Genomic DNA, 23209 nt, shown 5'->3' with positions numbered 1-23209 from the left:
TGCCCAGGATCCACGCCAGGGGTCTCATAATCCAGAAGGATCCCCCCTTGATGGGCACACCCCACAAGGCCTCTTGGAAACGGATGGGAAACCCCAGGGAACCAGCAGAAAGGTTGGCAAATTCACATTACTGACATCCATTCACATTTAGTGCACTCTCTCTTTTCTTCCTCACACACAAACTCTACGTACTTTTTGGTATTGTTAATTCAGCCCTGATATTATCTCAAATGATTGAATAAAATATGATGCCAATATAAAAATTAAGTTCTTTACTCAAAAACAGGAACACAGAGCGAAGATGTAAGCTTCTAAATGATAAGGGCAGTATAGTACATAATTTAAAAATTTAAAAGGGTGCCATGAATCACATTGATGATGAGGTTAAAGGCTTGAGACTGAAGGCTGTTGTAATTTACAAGTATGGATCTAAGGGCCCTCCCATGTACCCCAGATTGGAGACAGTGTCTGCAGCAACACACTGCAGGTATTATAGCCAGATGCTGTATGTCCCCTCATATGTTACCTCAGTGCCACATGTCACAGCGACTAACTGTTGAAAGGGATGAGTCAAACAAACACTTTCAAACCAAGTGGAAATACATTTCTCAAATCTCTGCAGGTGGATTAAAGATCAATCCAATTGTTTCTAAAATGACAATGTGACGGCATGTTTAGAAATATGCTCTTAATTACTTACGTGACCCACTCTCTTTTTGACTACCGTAGCTTGAGTCTTGTTTTTAGTCTTCTAGATTAGCACCACTTAAAAAATTAGACATTTCTAAACACATTTCTTTCTACAAGTATATTAAAAATGACTTCTAATGATTGTGAAAATAATTTTATTATTGCTTTTATTGAGACATCCTCACTGAAATTAACTGAAAGGCGGTTTGCTATTTGAAAGGTATAAAAGGCTAAAACACATTTAGATGTATGATTAAGAATTGTAGACCTTCAGCAATAAAACACAACACATGTTTTGATTATATATAGTACCCTGTTATTTTAATAGGTCAGAAAATTAAGAGAGAAGGTCATGGCATGATCACCACATCACCCTAATACACAGATGCACACTCTCACTCACAAGAGCCCCTCCTTGGTTGTGGAGAGGGGTGCATGGTGAAGCAGCTGGGAGACGTGGAGTCACAATGGTCCTTTAGGACGAGACAGCCCTAATCCGTCTCCCGTCCGACTGTGCTAGTGAAAGGAGGCCTGTCAGTCATAGTGTGGCACCCTCGGGTCCCTGAGATGGACGTGCTCAGATTTAGGATTTACTGTACCCCCTCTTTTCTGTCTTATTAAAAACCTCTTTGCAGACAGACAGAGATACATATATACTCGTGTGTACTTGCACACACACCCACATGCACACATGCTCAGCTTGCTGCCTCTTGTCTGTCATAGCTTTATACGACCATGTCGTTGTGTGTGGGGGGGGGGGGAAATAGAGCAACAAACAAAAAAATACACTGATGAATAATGAATTCATGTCTTTTAACTTTACATTTTCACCAACACATCTTCATATGTCAAGTAATGTAAGGAGTCTGAAAAAACTTCACATTTGGCAGATTCATTTACATTTTTATTAGATTATTTTTCTTAATCAATACATAGTAAGATAATACTTTACTTGCTCACACATATGATGATGACAGTGTCAATTCAAATGAGCAGTTGTACTTCAAGGAATTTCATGCTGCCTATGTTAACGAGGGAGACAGCCATGTGGAAACGGAAGGGGTGATGATCATTTTGGATACATTTCATAGGTCTGTTGTTGTCTGACACACGCACACACACAAACACAACGTTATGGATGGAGAGGCAGCCATACAGACAAATAGGATGCAAAGGCAAATACATGCACAGATACACACACACACACACACACACACACACACATCGTAAACACTTATTTAGAGGTGTCAGACACTGCGTGTAATATCCTCTGGCAATATAGTTGTGTGTGTGTGTGTGTGTGTGTGTGTGTGTGTGTGTGTGTGTGTATGCGCACCAATGAGCCGTCAGCTGAGCTGTGCACTGTCCGTTGCAGCTGGGTGATGGTGATCAAATCTAACAGACAGTGAGGGCTAGAGCACGCTTTCTGCCTCAGAGACATGGAGAGTGAGAGGGAGAGAGCACTAAGACTGCCTCTGGCCACCATTACCTCTTCAGCGCGTGACTGTGTCCATGTGAGTGTGACAGTGTGAAAAATAGTGTTTGTTTGTTTACTTACTGTGTGTATGTGTGTCAGTGTTTGTTTGCTCATGTGTGTGTGCGCCTGTCAGTGGATCCGAGTGAGCGTGTGTTCATATTTGCTGTTCAATATGCTGAAGCCCATGTAACTCACGGGGAGATAACGACTGAGCCAGATGACATGGTGGGAAGGTACTTTTTCTCAGGCCCTAATTCAGCCCCTCCAGCCAGGGTTAAAACTTTAAATTTGTCCTGATTCGTTCTTGGATGACTGATTCATTCATTATAGTTATTAAAGTGGACAAACCTTTCTCCAGCTGCACAGGTCTCTTGTAAAATGAATTGAATCTGCTGCTTTAGAGAGAGAAAAGAGATAATTTGCTAAAACAGCAAACTGCAGATTGCAGATAGTAACTTGGAATGGACAGATTAATACTGAAAAGTAATGAATAGCGCTGTCCTGTTTACAGTGTGGGTACTGGCACCGATAGCCAGTGTCAGATCAGGTTTTTGGGTACATGCTGCACTCTGCTTCTCTGTCAGTGCCTGCTTGCAGCAGTTACCTTGATAGTTCATTGAATTTACAGCATTTATTAATTGCAATTAAAAACAGCCTTCTGTAATTATGCAGTAGATGAATTAGTTTATTAATCAACTAATCAATCACGAGACAATAAATTGGTAACTTCTGGGCGATCGATTCATCATTTTATATAATTTCTTCAGTGAAAAAAAGCACTAACTTTTCTAGTCCCTCTAGTTTTCTTTGATTGTGAATATCTTTAGATTTTGGAGTGACAAAAAAGAACACCATCTTGGACTTTGAGAAACTGTGATGGGCATTCCTTTAAACCATTTTCTGCCATAATATAAGCCAATCAATTAATTGCAACCTTGTCCTGCATGAGGTAATTAGCAGAAAATAGTGCAGAGGATTGTGTATTTTTTTTTTTTTTTTTTGACAGATGTGTAATGATGCATCCACCTCATATCATGACATGTGTCTCATAATGCCACATGCCCTTTGTATTATTTGCTACAGGATCATAATCAAATTGTGTGATTAAACCCCCCACTGCCTCCCACCCACCCACTACCAGCAGCACCACAAAAAAAAAAACGTCTAATGTAATTACATTAGATACCCCAGTGGTAAGATGAAGACACTGCTGTTTTTACAATGTGTACCCACAACTGCAGACTGACTTGCATTTCCTAATTTAACAGCCCAGTGCTGCTACTTCCTGCATAGATTAGTTTTTTGTTTTGTTTTTTTAGCAGTTTAAAAAAGATATAATGTTGTCATCTTTCCAGGTATGATATTTAATATTGCAAAAGTGCAAGACGTCACTTGTCAGGAAAATGTGCATTAAAATTATTTTTAAAAAAATAGCCAAACATGCTGGTTTTCCAGTGAGACATATACTAAGTACATAGAAATTATGTATTATTGTAATGACTGGTCACTCTCTAGTTTATCTTGTATACGTTGTTTCAAATTGTCAAGACTGTTTTATTCTATTTTGGTTTATTAAGAAATAGCAAATGGTAAGACGATAAACTGATTCTGCCAAAAAAAAAAAAAACAAACATTCTAAAAGCAGTGAATAGTTTACTCTGGTATGTTGTTAGCAGAAAACAGCTCAGAGCTGAACTGGCCTGGAGACCTCCACCATTTACCATACTGCCAACACCACCCCGCCTCTGCAGTCTGAGCACCCCACACACTCCATCCACACATCTGTCACTGCTCGCTGTGTGTGTGTGTGTGTGTGTGTGTGTGTCACTGTGCACAAGAAAGAGAAATGGAGATGAATGACCGTCTAATCACTCACACAATGCAGCTAAGCCCCATAATGAAAACAGTTGATAAGAAAAATTAACATAAAACTAAAGTGGTACAGGAAAAGACAGTGGTCATAAACAAAAGAGGCTCACCATAAATCTAAACCATACAAGTATTTATGACTCGCACATGTAACTCAGAGACTTCCTCATCCTAGGTTGGAATAATGCTAAAGCATATGTACAAATATCTGCTTCATCCTCTTTTTTTGCTTTTTGCCAGTTCCCGCAGAGCTAGGCCCTCCACTCATAGCACGGTGCAGTAAGTTTTAATGGTAAATCAACAAAGGGCCGACATGAAAGAAAGGCTAGCTTTTCACTTTGCAGGGTGAAGAATTATTCATCAGCACTGTAGTGTTGCACTGCAGGCGAAAATCCTGCAGCAGCGCTGTATTTTAATTGCCAGAAAATGACTGTAAATGATACAGAGAGAGAGGGAGAAGGGGGCAGAAAAGGAGACAGAGGGAGAGAGAAAGGAAAAAGAGACAGTGGTATAAAGAACAGGGGGAAAGGACACCCCCACCACCAACAGCTGCCCCCAAATTTAAGGCCATGGTGATAAAAAAGCTGTGTGGCAATCAGAGAAGTGGAGTGTCCCCCCAGCAGCCTAAAAAAGAGATAGTGACAGGAGAAAAGAGGAAAGCAGGGTGAGGGGGAGCGCCATCAAAAAAGGAGTGGTGGGATTAGGTCTGAGAGAGAGTTTACTATGCTCTTTTTGTGCGCCGAACCTGCAGGATTAGAGATAACAAATGTTAGCCGAGGACCGGCACCTGCTGTGAGCTGAGGAGGAGGGGGATGAGAGGGGAGAAGAGCTAACCCGCTAAAACAGCAGAATGGGCTTTTGTGGTCCTGCGTAGAATTAAAGGAACGAGGGCTGAAAGGGGGAGAGAGAAGAAAGGATAAAGACTGAGGGTGTAGAGGGGCAAAGATGTGGATGGAATGGGTACAGAGTAAATTTGGAATTGTCAAACAACTGAAGTAGCTGAGATTTTGTGGAGGAGTAAACATTGAACTTGCTAATCTGTGGGCCTCAAAGTTCGCTCTGCTCACAGTAACACTGCCAACGGTGTGCATCTCTGTTTCTGCACAACAAATGTTCTAACTTTTTAAAGTCACTCAGATTTTATTCATCCCCCTTGCTATGTCCTAAGTACCTTTCAACATCCTCCTCCATTTCTTTCTGCCATTCTGCAGTGCTTGGGTGTGTGTGGCTGAAATTGCCGTTGGGGCCTGGGGACCTCCCCGTCTGCTCTCTGCAATGACCCCAGCCCAGGAAGCACTCAGACTGGTCAATCAACAATTAAAAGCCTGTCTGTAGCTACTAACTCAATTCAACCACTCAGCTTAGTGCTGTGTTAAAGCTGAGGCACCCAGACAGACCTGAGACAGACTCAACAGCTTTGACCCCTCTGGTCCTCCTCACGCACACACACACAGGGCTGAGAGCTGGCGTGGTCACTCCTACACAGCCTTACCGATGTTTGAACCTCAGAGGGGGGTGTCTCAAACACGTTTCCCCCTAGGTGAGCAGCAACACAGTGGACACAGGCCATAAGGCCCCTGCCTTATGTCAGGGGCATAAGGCAGGGGCAATTTACCTTGAGGCCTATCCTGGACAAAAAGGTCATGACCTCTTTCTTACAAATGTCTTGGTTTCTGCACTTCAGCCTGAGGGTTTAACCCTGCTTAGCTTTCAGTACTGACTTTGACCTTTTCTTTGCTCTGTCTTAAGGCATTTACCGTACTGCCATGTGCATTAAGAGACTTGGTGTGTGTGCTTGTATCTGTAACTGACAGACATTCACATACACAAACAGTTGAATAAACAAGCACATAAATAAAAATGAAATATAAATAGAGGGAACGTGGACACAAACATATGGGGACCAGCATTCACTTGCACTGATAAACACTGACACTCTTTTACACACAACCACACACACTTGTATGCTTCACTCAGCCCATATGTTTCCTGTTTTTACTGTTTCATCATTCACTCACAGCTTGAAAAAAATGGAAATGTAATATAAAAACAAAAGCCAGAGAATAACTGCAGGGGCTGGTAAACGAAGCATAAAGACCCCAAGTGACCGAGGGGAATTATTTGGCTCCATTAAGCAGGCATTAACATGAATTACTATCTAATTAAAATTAAACAGCTCATTAATAACTTTGCAGTGGGGCCTTAGTGTGGAAGTTCTCCTGAGTGTGTGTCTGCCCTATGTGTGTGTGTGTGTGTGTCTGCCCTATGTATGCGTGTGTGTGTGTCTGCCCTATGTGTGCGTGTGTGTGTGTCTGCCCTATGTGTGTGTGTGTGTGTGTGTGTGTGTGTGTGTGTGTGTGTGTGTCAGAGAGAGAGAAAGAGAATCTGTGTTGTGTCATGGCCAAGAGAGCAATCAAGTGGGATAAAACTAAGCAGCTGCCCGAAAGGAAAGTCAGGGCCCGAGAGGACTTACCTGTCGAACAAAACAGCCCGTCTGATTTAGCCAAATGCAAAAAAAGTTGTTCTTCACTAAATAAAGTTAACTTTATTCACAGTTCACCCCTGTGGCTCAGAGGTTATGTTGCCAACCATGAACTGTAAGGCCCCTGATTTAAGTCCGACTGAGACCTTGTGTTGACTGCCATTCCTCATCTCTTTCTCCTTCTTTCCTGTCATCTCTGTCCTGTGAATTCTCTAATAAAGGTATAAAAATACCGCAACATACTTTCGAAATAAAACTCAAATCAGTTGAGACTGATGAAAATTTGCTAGTTTACAAAAGTCTCAAAAATATGTAGAAGTTCTAAACTGTCTTTGGACTTTTTTTTTTGCCAAATTAACTTACTGATAGTGACGTTTGTAGAAACCATAATCTTTCATATTAAAACAGACAACCACCAAAACTAGACTTACAAATGAATAAGTTATTCCACTTCTATGCATTAATTGTGGATTCTCTCTTTCTTGCTCGCTCTCTCTCTCACACACACACACACACACACACACAGAGCCAGGTATGTACATGTATGTAGGCTTGTACACATACACACCTTGTGACATTATTTGCGAGACATGTCGACTCACTCCTCCTGTGTCCTGTTGGGGTCAAGGCCTTTGTGTTGGCAAACCGCTCAGCCTCACAGGATCTGTCAGGAAAAGACAAGATAGGAACAGAGGGAAGGAAAAAGAAAAGAGGGTCAGACATCTGAGATTATCTTAACAAAAGAAGAGTGTAGAGTTATGGCTGATGCTGAATAAGGTAATATTTGTAAAAAGAAAATCACTGTTACCAAGAACCGATGGGCCTTATGCACAAAAACAATGCCACACTGGATCCGCTACCCTGAACTGATTTTACTTTCTTTAAAAATGCAGCATCAGCACAGAGAAACTAAAAACCTGTGAGCTTGAAATCAGGTTTGCAAACACCCTCCCTCTCCATGTATTGATAATGGAACCTCATTGTCCAAATTCACCAGACTGTTGAAAAGCAGAAACTCAACACTATAACAAAATAAGGTGAAGGAATAATGATAGAGAGTCCTCAGAGATGGTTAGTGAGTGACAGAGAGAGAGAGGGATATGGAGTTAGGCGCCAACTGTATGCCAGTGCATGCATCACCCACCCGCCACTTCCCCCCACCTTGCTTCTCCTGGCCAGGAGCTGTTTACCTCTCTATCAGCGGTGCTCTCTAAAAGCAGGGACCCCATCCATATTCACCGGCCTCAAATTCCTCTGCTTATCTCCTCCCAACCCTTGAAAAACCTCCCCATGTTCCCCTCTGCACATACATACATACATAAACACGTCTTTATGGAGGCAAGAGGCAAACGCGCTGGGCCAGGAGGGGGTCAGGGATAAGAATCACCTTGAATTCAAAGCGGAGGATTGTGGGTCCTCGGACAGGCAGCCAGCCACACAGGCTAAGGCTCATGCCAGCATGACACACAAACCATGAGACAGGTAGAGGGAGGCTTTAGGGGATGGAAGCAGATGTGTGCACCAGGTGCCGTTGGCAAGTCATAGGATTTGAAATAGTCAGGTGTGATGCTTATAGAATTGTGTGTTGTTAGGTGATATGCGTCATTAGGTGATAAGTGTGTGTGTGTGTGTGTGTGTGTGTGTAGGTTATGTTTCAGCATGTGCACATGCGTGTTTGTGTTAGTTTCTGCTGCAGTGGATCTCAACCTAATGGAGCGAGTGTTAGGACTCGGTCATATAAGTGTTTTAACATACAGACTTATAGATATTGACTTTTCCCATTTGTCATAAAGTGACTCCAGACAACTGCAAAACCTCAGCTGACACTAGAAATATCTGCCTTGGCCGCCTCAGAAGTTATCACCTCAGAAATCTAATTGGATTAACTTTTATTCCCAGTGTGGAGATTTACATGAAGTGGACAAATCACTTGTGTTGGTGGCTGCTTTGAACAGAGAAGCAGGAGACTGGCTGATAAGAATTGAGAGTATAAGTAAGGGCTCAAAGAGTGCTCGAGTCTAAGCAGACACATGGAGTGTGGAGGGGGGAGGGAGGGAGGGGAGGGGAGGGGGGCGGTACCCTATTCCACTGCAAGCTCCGTTGTTTTGGGATTGAAGTTGGGAACTCTCTCCACTACTAATTGCGCGCCGGTGCCTTTCATGAATATTCATTCTGGCGTGTTCAGACCCCGCCTAATTAGCCGAGAGATAGAGGAAGAAACTCGCACCTTTTACCACAAGAGAAGAGTTTCCCCCCGTCGGATTCTCAGGGGGATGCTGGCAGAATAGCCCGAGTTCATTAGCCAAAAAGAAAAGGGAAAAAAAAGTTACCTGAAAAGCACGGGACGGTTTGGTGTTCAAACTGGATGGACAAACAGGGTTTTTGCGATTGCATATTTAGTGCTTATTACATATGTCTATCAAAAAAAAAAAAAAAAAAAAGCTATACAATTATCTGATTTGAGTGGGCTTGTGAATATTATTCTTCTGGCTGTATTTGGGAGGTACATCACATGAATTTTAAAATCTAAATCTAAACATAGCTTGTGGCAGGTCGAAATGTTCCCTTCGGGGACCGAGGAAGACTTTTATTTAACTTCTAATATGAGACCGTGACCGTTTTAATGTATGTGTCTTATATCAGGTATACTTTTGCTAAATAAATCCCAATTAAACTTTATGTTAGATACAATTTTTTGCATATTTATAACCTTAAACTGAGGTCTGGAATAACTCGCTCTGCAGTCTGGCAGTTGACTTTAAAAACAACAACAACAAAAAAGGAATAGAGATTGCGTCCCTTTAAAATGTTCTGATCAGCAAAAGTTTATCTTTTTCTTCATTATGTTTGGTATCTTGTTAAAAAAAAATAAAACAAAGAAAATGCTGTTAGGTAATTTCACAACTCTCCACTGCTTTTTCTAGATGATTTATCCTGTCTGTGTATGCCCGCTGCACTGACACACAGGCAGAGAAAGATGGAAACTTGGTTAATTGAAGGGTCCAAGGGGTCTTATTGGTTGAGGTGCGTCCTCACAATAACTGCTGCATGTTAAATAGAATGGGTGAAAGATTAATGCGCCCCTGACTGAAAAATAAGAAAAGGCCATTCATTCTAAAAAAAATAAAAATAAACACCTACGTTACAGTAGCGAATGAATATAGTCGCTACATTTAATTAAAGATTGTTTTTAAAAGGGCAATGAAGTTTGGTCAGCAAAAACATCATATTTAGTTTCTTCGCTGTCTTAAATGTGCTTTGTAGAGGCTGCTTTTTAATGTCTGTCCAGATTCATCCCCGGAAAGCGACTCGTCACAAAGTAAAGGATAAATCAGAGAATTGTGTTTCCAAAATGATACAAAGAACACACTTATTTCTGGTTAAAGAGGTCACCCAACTTCCTCGACACTCATCTCTGCGGTTCATACTTAGTGTGCCTCGTAATTTCTTTCCCTTTTCACTCTGTTTTTTAAATCCATCATATCGTGTTCATTTCCAGCCGCTTTTCCTGTACGGCCTGCCATTCACCACTAAGTTCTGTGTGATCCCTTTCATCGAGCGCACCATGGAAACCTAGTGCGTCCTGGCAAAAATGCACCTCAACGCACACAAGGCCATATTCTTTACAAAAAAAAGGGCCAAAGCATCTGGATCTTTCTTTTCCAGCAGCTCCTCTCTGGCATGGCAAAGCACAAGCCTTGGTCTGTGTGGCAGAAACCACTGCTTTTTATAGACTGCGAGACAAGAATGACTGAATGGCTAACACATCTTCATTAACTGAGAGCTGCGCGCAGCTCCGGTCCCTTATAGTGACACGCAGCCACTGAGGTCTCTGAGGAGTCTAAGGCGCAGAGAAAAAGCGGTGACAATAAGAAATGTCCTGACTGGGATTTCCCATTAAAGAGTCGCGTTAGGGGAGCGTTGTCCATCATAGTCTTACCTGGTTATGTTTTGTATTTTACGCGATTTCCGCGCATATACTCTATCAAATATTAATTACATAAAATAATGTCAACTTCACTAAATAAATCTATAAATGTAATTCAGTCTATCGCATCTTAAATTGGGCAGTTTAATCACGCAGATTATTGTTTATAGTGAATTAAGAAAAAAAAATGTAACATCAATCATAAGAAGTGTTTCCTAAAATTAGACATATTGCTCATACCGCCAATAAACGGTACGTTTGATTTAAAAAACAGCATCATTTCTCTTAAAATCTGACTTTATTATTCATAAATCGACCTAAAATGACGAGCAGATAACTGGAGAGGATTGTCTCCCACTCAGCCCAAATAAATATATAAAGGATGGATGAACAAAAACCACGCCTTTCAAGAGATGATGACGAGCACCTGTGACCCTGACAACATTTTACACACACACACACACACACACACACACACACACACGCACACACGCTATATTGTTAACGCTGGAGACAAGAGTGGTACAGCAAAGACGCGGTCACAGCAGAAAGGAGACAACTTACCTTTTAGTCCATGTAGCCCCGGATTAAAATGAACACTAGAGAGGAGTCGTCCTGTAAATAGAAAGAGAATGGTCGCATGGGGAAAGATGACAACAAACAAACACGCGGCAGAGATAAAAAGGCAAAACATTGCTTTCAGGTAAATGATTAAAATGGGACTGTTGCGCCTGAAAAACCTTCCAAAAAAGCTCCTGTTTTAGAAGGAGTGGAACATGTGCCTGATTGCAGAGTTTTAGGCGAATGGAACGGGAGAGATGTAAGATTTGTTTAAAGCCCCGCATTTCCATTTAAGAACGTGATTGTGTTTGCAAAGATCCCTTTCAATCTTCGCATCCCCCCCCCCCCCCTCTCTCTCTCTCTCTCTACCCCTCAGCGTCTCTGAGGCTGCTTTGCAATTCATAGAATTGGTAATTTGCTATTGGGACAAAACGTGAAGGGAAAAATAATCAGATCAACCGGGAGAGGTAGTAAGGAAGGAGCCAGGAGGAAGAAACACAAGGTTTCTCTCTCCAAGTTGTTGCTCAGTAAAATGCTTCTAGAGGTGAATGATATAAGAATATAACCTATTATATTTTCTTGTATCGGTTAAATCTAAATTTCCAGGACTGGGGAAATCCAGAGCAACTGCAGCAGCTTAGAAGTGAAGATACAGTGTCATAAAATGAAATGAGATCGTTTTCTGATAAATTATAAATGATTATTATCAGATATGGCATTAAACCTGGATAACAGCTAGATTATTGCATATTGCGATGTGGATAAATTGTGTATAATAGGCTACCTGTCACCCCTGTCACCTGCACTGTAAGTGTGGGTGCGTGCGTGTGCGTCTGTGTGTGTGAAGGGCTATAGTGAAAGACAGAACGCGCATCTTGGCCTATGATAACTAAGTGGGTGGTGATGATGAGATCATACAACATTGAAAATTACCGAGACAATAGCTACAAATAAATGACACACTCCGTGTATGTCAAATGGGCTTTGAAATAGAGCGAATGCTTTCAAATTTGTTACACATTTACAGCAGCAGTCACAGACGCATCACACAGCTTATTTACACGCCTCTAGTGTGGGTGGCAGCAGAGCTGGAGCTTTGTGCCTTATAATCTATTTAAAATGAGGAGCGCTATAATCATCAGTGACCTATTATAAAGGTGCACGGGTGTGTGTTTGTAAGGGCACATGTGTGTGTTGAAGGGGGGGGGGCAACCCTTCAAACAGATCTCCGCACTCCCCCACGTGGTTATTTGCAAAACAACCGATCCAAACCCAGGAAACCTAATCAAACCCCGCTGCTGCAGCCCCGTTCACCTTCATTGGAGAGAAGTGTGGGGGAAAAAACAGGAAGCTCTCTGTGTAGACGAGTTATTAAACGAGGTGCACGAAAGAAGTGCTGTTAAAACTCAACGAGACATTTAATAAATAGAACATATGTTTTTCTATAACATATGTAAGACTGGACCTCTATCCATCCTGTGCGAAAAATGCGCTGTACCATGCTCTGAAACCCTGCGCCTATTGAATATGTCCCTATGGGCTTGAATCGGAGAGGAGCCAATACAAGCGGAGGGGAGGCGTGTCTTCGCTCTTCCCCAAGACCTCCCAGAGCAGGTTGTTGCGTTTTGGCTCTAAAGCCTGGAGACCTCCGAAGTGCTCGTCAGTTCGAAGTAGGAGCCATGGCGACAACAGCTCAGTATATTCCGAGGAATAACTCCTTACCGTCTAACCCGCTCATGCATCCGGATTCGGATAGGATGCACCAGGGGACGACCTACAGAGAGGTGCAGAAAATGATGCACCACGAGTACTTGCAAGGGCTTGCGGCTACCAACACGGGACACCCGATGAGCCTGACGCACCACCAGTGGCTGCCCACCTCCAACACCGACTGGTCCAGTGGCACACACATCGGGCAGCAGGAGCACAAAGCCAGCGTCCAGGCGAGCCGGGAGGACCTGAGCAGCGGCTTCCACCACAGATCTCACCTGGTGCACCAGCAGACGCAGAGTAGCCACCACGGTTCGTGGGCGCCTACTACGACGCACCACTTATCTCCACTGTCCCCAGCATCCAGCGGCCACCAGTCACTGGTCTATTCTCAGCCTGGATACACAAACCTCAATGCAATGCTGAGTCCTCAGCCCGGCTCCCTGCACCACGGCATGCGGGACCCGCTCCACGACGATTCGGGCAGCCACGACAACCAGATGGAATCGCCCCAGCAGGCGTTCAGCCACCATCAGGACCACTCGGATGAGGACGCGCCCAGCTCCGACGACCTGGAGCAGTTTGCCAAGCAGTTCAAGCAGCGGCGGATCAAACTGGGCTTTACGCAGGCGGACGTGGGCTTGGCCTTGGGCACCCTGTATGGAAACGTCTTTTCTCAGACCACTATCTGCAGGTTTGAGGCGCTGCAGCTCAGCTTCAAGAACATGTGCAAACTTAAGCCGCTGCTAAACAAGTGGCTGGAGGAGACAGACTCAAACACTGGCAGTCCCACCAATTTGGACAAGATTGCTGCGCAGGGCAGGAAACGAAAGAAGAGGACCTCCATTGAAGTGGGGGTGAAAGGGGCACTGGAAAATCATTTCTTAAAATGCCCAAAGCCATCTGCTCACGAAATCAGCACTTTAGCCGGCACTCTGCAGTTGGAAAAAGAGGTTGTCCGTGTTTGGTTTTGCAACAGAAGACAGAAAGAGAAAAGAATGACACCAGTGGGGGTCCCTCACCCGAATATGGAGGACGTATATTCCCAAGCAGAGACCCCTCCTCTACACCGCACACTACAGAGTCCTGTGCAGTGACTGTTTTCATGAACAATCCGAGCATCACCGCGGGGGGATAGAAAAGGGAAAGGGACTTATGGAGTTTACAGTATTTAAGTTTGGCTTTTGTTTTCCTGAGAGAAAAGAGACATGGAAAAGTTAAACAGATGAGTTTTGCCCTTAGTATTCGGAGATCGTCTTGTCCAACAGATAGATGGCAAAAAGGGAAATGTTAAGAAAAAAATCAAGAAAAAAAAAAGAAAAAAAAAGTTCGCTAGTACTGATTCCGTGCGCATTTAAACTGAAACAAAGATCTTTATTTACCAAAATTATATGGAGGAGACATGCATATAAAGTAAATTTGATATCCCATGGCTGTGTCAAATGTGGAGTAATTAAATGTGGCGACTGGGGCCATCTCCTCCTGGTGTACCACGAACTGTTGGCGCTCACCAGGATGAGGTGGTTGGAGATGAATAGCCTACACTGAACGAACATTTTTGCTTTTTCAGGCTTACACTGATCAACCAGATTTCTGAATATTCGTGTATACTTTCTTTGTTATATTAAGTGTGATGTTTTTGGTTTGGAAATACTTTTAACGTCAGTGTCTCTCTTTCTGCTGCCTATGATTTCTTTGCTTATTTGCTCGAGGTACTGAAACTCATCAGAGCAGCCTCTGTTTTCTGTTTGCTCAGTGGGAGTTGAGGATGGAGAAGTGATGGAAAAAGAATCTGAAAACAGTCATTATTAACGTCAGACAGATTTCAGAGAAAATGTCCAGTGCAGCAGGACGTCTAAGTTCTGACTGCATGCCTTAATTAAAAATATTTCAAGCTTTGCAGCTGACCACGTCGAAATTAACAAACAGCACCAGACGCTAAAAGGGTAATTCTAAACACGCATTTCCTGTTTTGTTTTGGGGGAGAGGGGGTGGGTGGGGGAGGGTTGTTGTTTTTGAAATTATTATTTCTGAGCATGGAGCACTTATTCTTTCGTTAATGTTATTATTGCAATTTGCTATATGTTAAAATTGTGAGTGGAGCATATCTCAATAAAGCCCATGTTTACAGGTTCCTGGTTGTCACCACAGAGCGCTGTCAGCTCACACTGTACTGCCTGTTATCCTGCTGTATTCCAAACATTTCAAGACAGATTGGTCAAATACGAAATGAAAAGTAGTAATAACTCAGGTAACTTCAGTGCCCCGAGTCGTGTATATCACGCCTGTACATGATTTTTGTTCATGTAAGTTTTTTATATGTTTAATCTGGTTACAGCCGCTCCGTTTTCTTTTGTCCCATGTATCCACTCTATTATATGAAAACATTGGCTGCGGAGAAAGGTGAGCGATGAAGGGACTTACTTTAGATATATTTATTTTTCTGACCTGAAAGGAAATCTGAAAATCACGTGCGTTGTGTCATTTCTCAATGTTGGACCAGTCCAAAAGCCTACAGCAGTGCTATTCATTACAGACGAGGAAAACATTTTTTTTTTCAAGAAAATAATAATAATAATGATAATAAAAAAAAAAAAGATTTTAGAGAAAATGTTGCCAGGATTATTTCCAATATGTAAATATGTCCAATATGTAAACTTGTATTTGTTCTGAAATATTGTTTTGTTTTTTTTTGTTTCTTTCCGGGCAGTTTTGTACACTTACTAATTCCAAGAAGATATTTTAATATGATTTCATTTATGAATCTGACCATTTATATATATATTTATTTCTTAAACGTGTTTGGAGCTTTTTGTTTTAGCTCTGTTAATGGTTATGTTGCAGTGGATTTCAGTATGTTCTTCTTTTTGTTCACTACATTGGTTGTATGTTGATTGCTAAATGTAGACTGCAAAGTCACATTTATATTTATGTTATAGTAATATTTTATTACTTACATAAAACATATATACAAGAAATGGTCTTTTGTCTTCATTAAGATCCAAACCACTCTTTGTTGCTGTCTGTTGTAGCATCACCAGGCAAACAAGGTAAACATGATCATAAAGTTTGATGCTGTTCTGTGTGCTGAGCATCGGGAGGTGGTGAACACATCGTGTGTTCGGTTTAAATAGCAGTGATTCGTTATGTAACAGGGGTCGTTTAAAATCAGAAGCTGTGTACATGTGCTGTTAAGGGGAACAGACAACAGATTTTACCTCAGGCATTCCCTGCAAAGTTCACACAGTCTCTGACGTTGTTCACATCTTTGTGTAATTATCGCAGTATTAAATTGTGCAATATTAATACCGAATTATTGTCTTTTTATTGAGTGCTTATTATTATTATTATTGTTATTATAATAATAATAATTATTAACATCTGGGTGGCATATTTATTTACAGTAGCATGACTAGGCCTTTTCAATCATATTGAAATTTGAGCTGTTCTTTACATAAAGCATCGTCCATCCCATGTTTAAGCAGCTAAAAAGCGACACACTTGTCTAATTTTTGATCTGAGGCACTAGAGGCGAAAATCAGCCTCTTGTCCAAAGAAAGAGCGATAAAAATATATACAGAATAAAATAAAGGTAATATATAACGTTTCATACGAGTAGAGTAGAGACAGGCCTGCATTCACAGGCAACATATTTTTTATGTTACACTTTATATCTCAGAATTAAATGATTCATTTTTCTAAATCATATATTTAATGTCTTCAAGTTAGGCCCTTCTGATTTCCATATAATCACGGGCCCACAGCGGCAGTGCGTATTGTTTCTGCATTTAGATCTCTACATTTACTTTTACACATCAGAGCAGGATACAGTTGGATTTCATAGACACATTTACTTCAGGCGTTTGGTAGTTATCATTTATCACCTCCTTTTCGCTTTTATTTTGAAAATCGTCGTGAAAAGTTCAAAAGCAGGGAGATCTGCAGTTCTCCCTGTTGAAGAATAGTTAACTCGTCTACATTTAGGCTCTTTCGTTCATTATCAGGGACAAGTTATTTCAGATAGGTTATATTTGTGCGTTTATATTTTATTAGGCTACTTGCGCAATCAAAATGCACCGTTATGAACCCTGAGGGCACAGTACAAAGTTGGATGCGTCTTTAAGTTTAAGAAAACTCAAATCAGATTGTGCAGACAGACATTTACTATTATTAAACTCCACTTACACACCTGTCCGTGCAGTGCCACCCAGGACCCGTGCGTGTATCTTTTCCTTCATTTTGTTTAATTAGATTTTATTTCAAGGATGAATTTGTGTGGGTCATTTGTACAGCCCCACCTGCGATGAGTACAATGTGAGTAAAAAGTCATAGTACAAGTCTGTATTATCGGCCTGTTCTGCTGAGATGCAAATAAAGAAAGTGGCTTTGCAGTGGCCGAGGTGGTCAAACCGTGGGAGAGGAGGCCAATATTAAGGAGCAGACTGACGCCCCCGAGAACAACAAGCCACAGGCGCCCCCTGCTGGCAAAACATAGGGATCGCAACACTAACGCTGTACCTCAAACTTTGATAGAAATAATCAAAAATAATAGTAATAGCAACACAACAGAAATAATATAATCAGAATCTTCAGCATCATGGCAACTATTTGTGTGTTTATGTAAAACACATGGCTCAAAGATGCATTGCCGTAGCTTCACTCAGTCAGACTGTATATTTACAAAAGGAAGAACATACTAAGTTGAAGTTATAAATAAAGCTCATTTGGCCTGAGTGTGTGAGACACTGTAGGAGATAAACTGCTGTTTCTGTAAAGCTGAAGTATAGCTGCACCCCTGTCCTCGGTGTGTCTGTAATGAAGTTCTAAATATGACATGGTCAGGGTTAAAACATTAAAATATCCCTCAGTATGGGAGTCCATCAGATGCCCACAGAGTGCCTCTGTCTGACCAGTATGAAATGGTTTGAAATGTAATGCAAAACATAAGAGGCCTAGAGTGGACATAGATGATGAAAATAGGAAGCAGCCACAGTTGACCAGAGAAGAGAGATTGTGGTGACTGGTACCAACTGTTATTTTTTGATGACATGCAATTTTTATTCTGCCCTGTATGAAGGGACACAACCTTCATTATGCAGATAAATCAATAATACATGAGGCCAACTCATCACAAAACAGCAAAACCCAGCTATTTGACCCACAAATCACCACAGTTCACCCGTTCCTCCTCCTCTCCTCTTCCCCTCTCAGCAGTCAGCTCTCCTTCACTGTCTGGGCCCTGGGTAGCACTTGCACAGGCGCTTCAGCCTCAGCAGTGCCCAGGCGCTTGTGAAAACCACTGCCTCCTTCAACAGGGAAGTATCGTCACACACATGAGATGTGGATTAGTGATGATTAGCAGGGATTATGGCTGGTTAATGGTGGGAAAATACATTAGGAATCATTGGCTCTGGAAAGGGGAGGGAATTTCACTCACGCTAGCGGATTTGCATTGATCCACAGCAAATGAATGAGGATTAGCAGCATCAAGCTATCTGCCAACAGATAAATAACATTAAGCGTATTATATGCCAACACCTCTATTAATGACATTACAGACACCACTACAATGCTGGAAATTATGGAAATAATAGGAGAAGCTGAATAATGTACTTGGTTGAGATTCTTGGGATTCCAGATCATTCTCATATATGGAGATTTGGGATGAGAGACAAGCTACTTACTGGTAGAGAAGCATATAGTTTTTGCATAGCACTTACTAATAGTACATGCAGTGAGGGGTTTATATATTGTTATTGTTTTTAAAAAAGTAGTAATTTCTAAGAACATTTGGGCTGCCAGGATGTGAAATATCTCTTTTTGTTGTTGTACATTCTTCCCCAGCATATCTGTGACTTTAATTCCGCCACTTACTTTCTGGAAAAATCAAAAACCTGGAAAATACATTCATTAAGAACTTAGTAATACTAAAAAACTCAAGCTGTATTACATTAGTGTAGTGGGGATGGCCTTTATTAATAATTTCAATTGCTCTCTATCTAACAAGTATCCTGCAAGTCATAACCTGTCCATGCAAAAGCTGTCCCGACTACAATCAATAACATATGAAGTAATTATTATTTAACTAATTAACCAAGGACACGAAAGTAAGCTTTGTTACCATTTTTAGCTGTTAACTTGTTGCTATGCTAACGCAGCCCGAGGTCCTTTGACAGAGGTCTGTTAAGTAATTCCCAGGTTGGGGCTAAAAACCAGAGGAGACGTTTTTTGTTTTTTTTTCAGTCAGGGCTCTTTAACACTGCTGGAGGCGATCAGACAGGCCGACTCTGATTCCTCTTATACATCTCTTTTTAGAATGGCCTTCTCAGTTCTGTTGTTTTATGTTCTTACTGTGTGTGGTAGTGCAGCGATGTTTTAACCTCACTTCTTATTGATGGATTATTTCTAGTTTTATTTAACATTCATCTGCTCATTTTTCTTATTTATGACTCAGTGAAGCACTTTGTAACTTGTTTATGAAAAGTGCCATATAAATAAAGTTTTTGGCAAGTAACAGTGATGTTCTCTTGGATCAATATTGAAATGGACACTCATTAATTTCAGAGAGGGCAACAACAGTATTCATCCTCTGCATAGCCACTACATATTACTCTGTAGAATAAGTGTGTAGAGGAGAAAAAACTGCTTGTTGCACTATCTAACCCACATTTTTAACCTTTTTCTTTAACGGGTGAAAGAGCTCATAGCTTTCTTGCTCTCTATTACTACCACTTCCTCCAGCTGAGTCCTTCTCTCCTCTTTTTGCCATTTATGTAATAAATACTCCACTCCCGCAGTGAGTGGCAGAGTGAGGGGGGATGGGGACTAGAAAAAGAACAGAATAATGCATTTTTTCATCAAAAATTCCTTCTCTTCCTCTACCTCAAGGTTTCCTCCTCTGAGCCACTTGAAAGATGGGCAACAATGTGGCCACACAGTGAACACCTAGTTACCATATGAAACACTCCAGCAGTGAACTGGAGGAGACGGAGAAGGGAGAGGAGAAGTCTTGTGTTATTTATGATACTAGGCCTTGTAGCTATATGGGTTCCCCCTTCATGTCTACTCCGAGGTATGGCCCCATATGCGAAGGGGTGTAAGTGCAGCTTTAGAAAGTTACTCTCTCCTCCCCTCTGCATCCCTTTGCTCCACACTTGAAGATTTTGAAGAAGAGAAGTAGCCCGTCTCCCTCTTTCATGGCTTTGAGGGACATTTTATATCGCTTCAGGTGTCTGTCGGTGTGACTAACAGTTCTGAGAGCAGAGAACTAATATCTCTGGAACTTGCCTCCAGGCAGCAGCGCATAGATGGTACTGTTGGTGGCATACAGTGAGAAGAAAGTCATACTTTAGAGGGATTCAGCGGCAGCAATTACTACTAATTCACTGAGCTGGCTGGTATTAAACAATGGCTGTGACAACCTTAGCAGGTGATAAGAACACAGTGGGAAAGGCAAGAGAAATGCAATCATCTGTACTACACACTCTGCCTTCATTTTGTAGCATGTTTGACAAAAGCTTGCAAAGAGCCTAAGGAAACGTATTAGGGATTAATATGCTAACCAAACAAAGCAGTAATAATAATGGTTTTATATTTTTGTCTTTTTAGGACACTCAACACTTCTGAAATCACACAGCACCAGGCCTTTTAGACAACTGCACAAGGTTGCAAAGTTAATTATTGTGCAAAAAAGAATGTGTCAGTCCTATGGTAAAGGTTGTCCCCTCTCTTTGCCTTTAAGCCTGGCTTTTGTCAACTGTAGCAAAGGTGTTGCATTGCGGCCTGACTTCAATAACAAGGTTTACTGCAGAGGAGAGGAGAGGAAAAGAAAAGACAAGGCCTTGCAATACAGAGAGGGACACTGGTAAATAATAGGAAGGTCATCTAACTCTAGAACACCCTGAGATGTACAGGGCCTCTATCAAGGATATTCAGAAAGAAAAAAACATGCCTATTCAGAGTTGACAAATGTACAGTGTATGCACAGGAGCTGCTTTTTTTGCACACCCTGAGCAGCTCAATTGTTTGTTAAAGAGACGTATGGACAAATAGGAAAGGATTCACACAAACATCTTGCCAGTACAAAAGTAACTGTGGAAGTTCCAGATCTACTCGACATTGTTTGTGCACAATCTAAACCCAAACAATATTCTTTGCTGTTGTCCTTTACCCATGACTGATCCTTTGTGTTATGCATGCTGGAATGGATATTATATTGTGAACCCCTGCAAATTGGAGCTGGACAATAAACAAATCATCAAAGATGATCCTGCTGCCCCTGACGGTCGGCTTTGCCCTGCAATGCTGAGTTCAAAGGACGAAGATCGGTGGGCAAATGAGTGCTGTTGCTCGGCGCACAGTGAACCGAAACAACAACAAAGATGAGGCTGATGGAAATAAATAAGGATGGAGGAGAGGAGAGGGAAAAAATAAGGAAAGTAGAGGGGGGGTAGACACAGCACAGAGATGAAATGGAGACCTGCCACTGTGCTCAAGGACACCGCGTGCCACTATGTAATTAGAAATGTACACAGATGATTTGGATGCAGCGATGTGATTAGGCAAAGCAGTCCCCAGTCTTAGACCTAATCAGCTCACTTCTGAGAGACACTCCAAGACTACTGGTGTGCGTGTGTGTGTGTGTGTGAGTGTGAGAGAGGGAGAGAGAGTAGAGAGGGGATGTTACACACTACTACTCCCCATTGACTACGAGCTCTGGAAGGGTGCACTAGCAAAACTGAGGCGCATAAAGTTAGACATAGAGAAATGGGGAAACACATAGAAAGGATGTAGTAAACATTTAATGTGTAATTGCAAACATGAGGGATTAAAGGGAGAATGTGAAGAGAGAGACGGAAAAAAAGACATTGGCAGGAGCCCTCATAATGCACGTTTTCTAGCATAGTTAATGAGTAATAATATACTTGACTGGATGTTGAATTCAAGAATATCACGAAAATGTTTTCGCTGTTCTGCTCTGAGTCACCTTTTTTGGTCAAACTTCAAAGCAGACTTTTGAGAGTGCCTCATTTTGAATTTAACTTAAGACAATTTGAACACAAACACCTAAAGCCCCAATACATGTGCCCTGGAGCTAAAGGCCAGGACATGCACAAAAGAAATGATGGTCTACAAAGACCTAAGTAATAAGCAGAGGCCAATTAAAAAAGCTGCTTCCTCCTACTCCTCATCTACCAACTCACTTTCTCTTCATCAAGGTATCTGTCCTTCTGTCTTTCTTCCTCCAGTGGCTTGTTATTGATCACCTTTAACCCCATCTCTCAGTGGTGTCAAAACTACCATTTAGGCTCATCCCTAGGGCTGAGCATGTGTCGATCGAACCCTGCCCCATAAATCATTACTGGGAGGAGGGTCTGGCCTGCCTGAAGTGCAGAGGGAAGGCCTGACTTTCACAGACCCATTTTGGCAGGGCCAAACCCCATGGCCCAAGGGGTCAGGAGTCATCGATGGTCCCATGGATTAGCACCCAGACACCCCTACTGACCCTGGTTCACCAGTCAACTCACCTCTATTCCCCCACAGGGCCTGCAGTGGCACCCGTTTGATTTTTAAATAACACAAAAGGTCATTCTGTGTCCCGCCCTGTCTTTGCAGTTATCTCCCTCCCTGTACGTGACAGTTATCCTATATTCATGATGCATTTCTGTCTTGTTGCCGCAAACTGAATGAGAGATGAGTAAAGTTTTAGCTAAAATGTAACAGGAAGTTTATAGAATGATATGGTTCAGAGAGTTTGTCGGTGTGAATGACTGCTGCTGTGGGCTACAGGAGACTATTGTTGTCTATCTCTTTGGCTATCTGTGTTGGCCTCATACAAACTCCCCTTTACCTCCCCCTGGGCTGGAGGCGCCTCATCGCCTCAGTACATGGCTGCATATCAGCCAGATGCTGCATCCACCCACAGCCCTCCTCCTCTTGTGTTCACCCATTTTCTCTCTTCTCCCTCCTCCCTATGTAGAAAGGCAAATCATTCTCTCCAGTCCACTGTCTCTGTCTCTTTCCTTCTAATCTGCCTTGTTCTGCCTCTCTGTCCACCTGCTGCTCTGCCTGCAGTGGTGAGACTAGGTTAGGTTCCCCTACTGACTCTCACTGAAGGGGCCTGCGGATAAGGGGCTGATTGGTAGAGGTGACAGGTCCTTTGTTAGGGTAAAGACTCATAACCCATGGCTAGGCAGGCAAAGGAAGGAATGGGGTAATGGTTCGCTCTCCTTAAATTCAGACCTGTCAAATCCCACTGGATGATATGTACAGTAATTTGAAGATGTTCTTTTCTGTATTTAGATAGTGATCAGTGATGCATCATTATGATATTCACTTACTTTAAAGTACCTTTTTTTTGCACCCAACAGTATAGGCTACACAAATTATATATTATTCATAAACTTCATCCCCACATTGACCATTTAAAACTCATCCATGAATTCATCAATGACAATTACCTAATATTATATGCAATAGTGTAAAAATGATA

General features: G+C 42.0%; 1 protein-coding gene across 1 annotated transcript; it reads left to right on the top strand.

Annotated features, from left to right (window-relative positions):
* The first annotated feature begins 12655 nt into the window (after positions 1-12655).
* On the top strand, positions 12656-14646 carry pou3f1 (POU class 3 homeobox 1). Its single transcript, XM_026317137.1, has one exon. The coding sequence runs from the start codon at positions 12687-12689 to the stop codon at positions 13812-13814; it is 1128 nt and encodes a 375-aa protein (XP_026172922.1). The 5' UTR covers positions 12656-12686; the 3' UTR covers positions 13815-14646.
* The last annotated feature ends 8563 nt before the right edge of the window (positions 14647-23209 follow it).

Source organism: Mastacembelus armatus, chromosome 16 (assembly GCF_900324485.2).
Source record: "Mastacembelus armatus chromosome 16, fMasArm1.2, whole genome shotgun sequence".
Taxonomy (NCBI): Eukaryota; Metazoa; Chordata; class Actinopteri; order Synbranchiformes; family Mastacembelidae; genus Mastacembelus; species Mastacembelus armatus.
The sequence above is the reverse complement of the archived record's forward strand: the minus strand, read 5'-3'. Positions and strand labels throughout refer to the sequence as shown.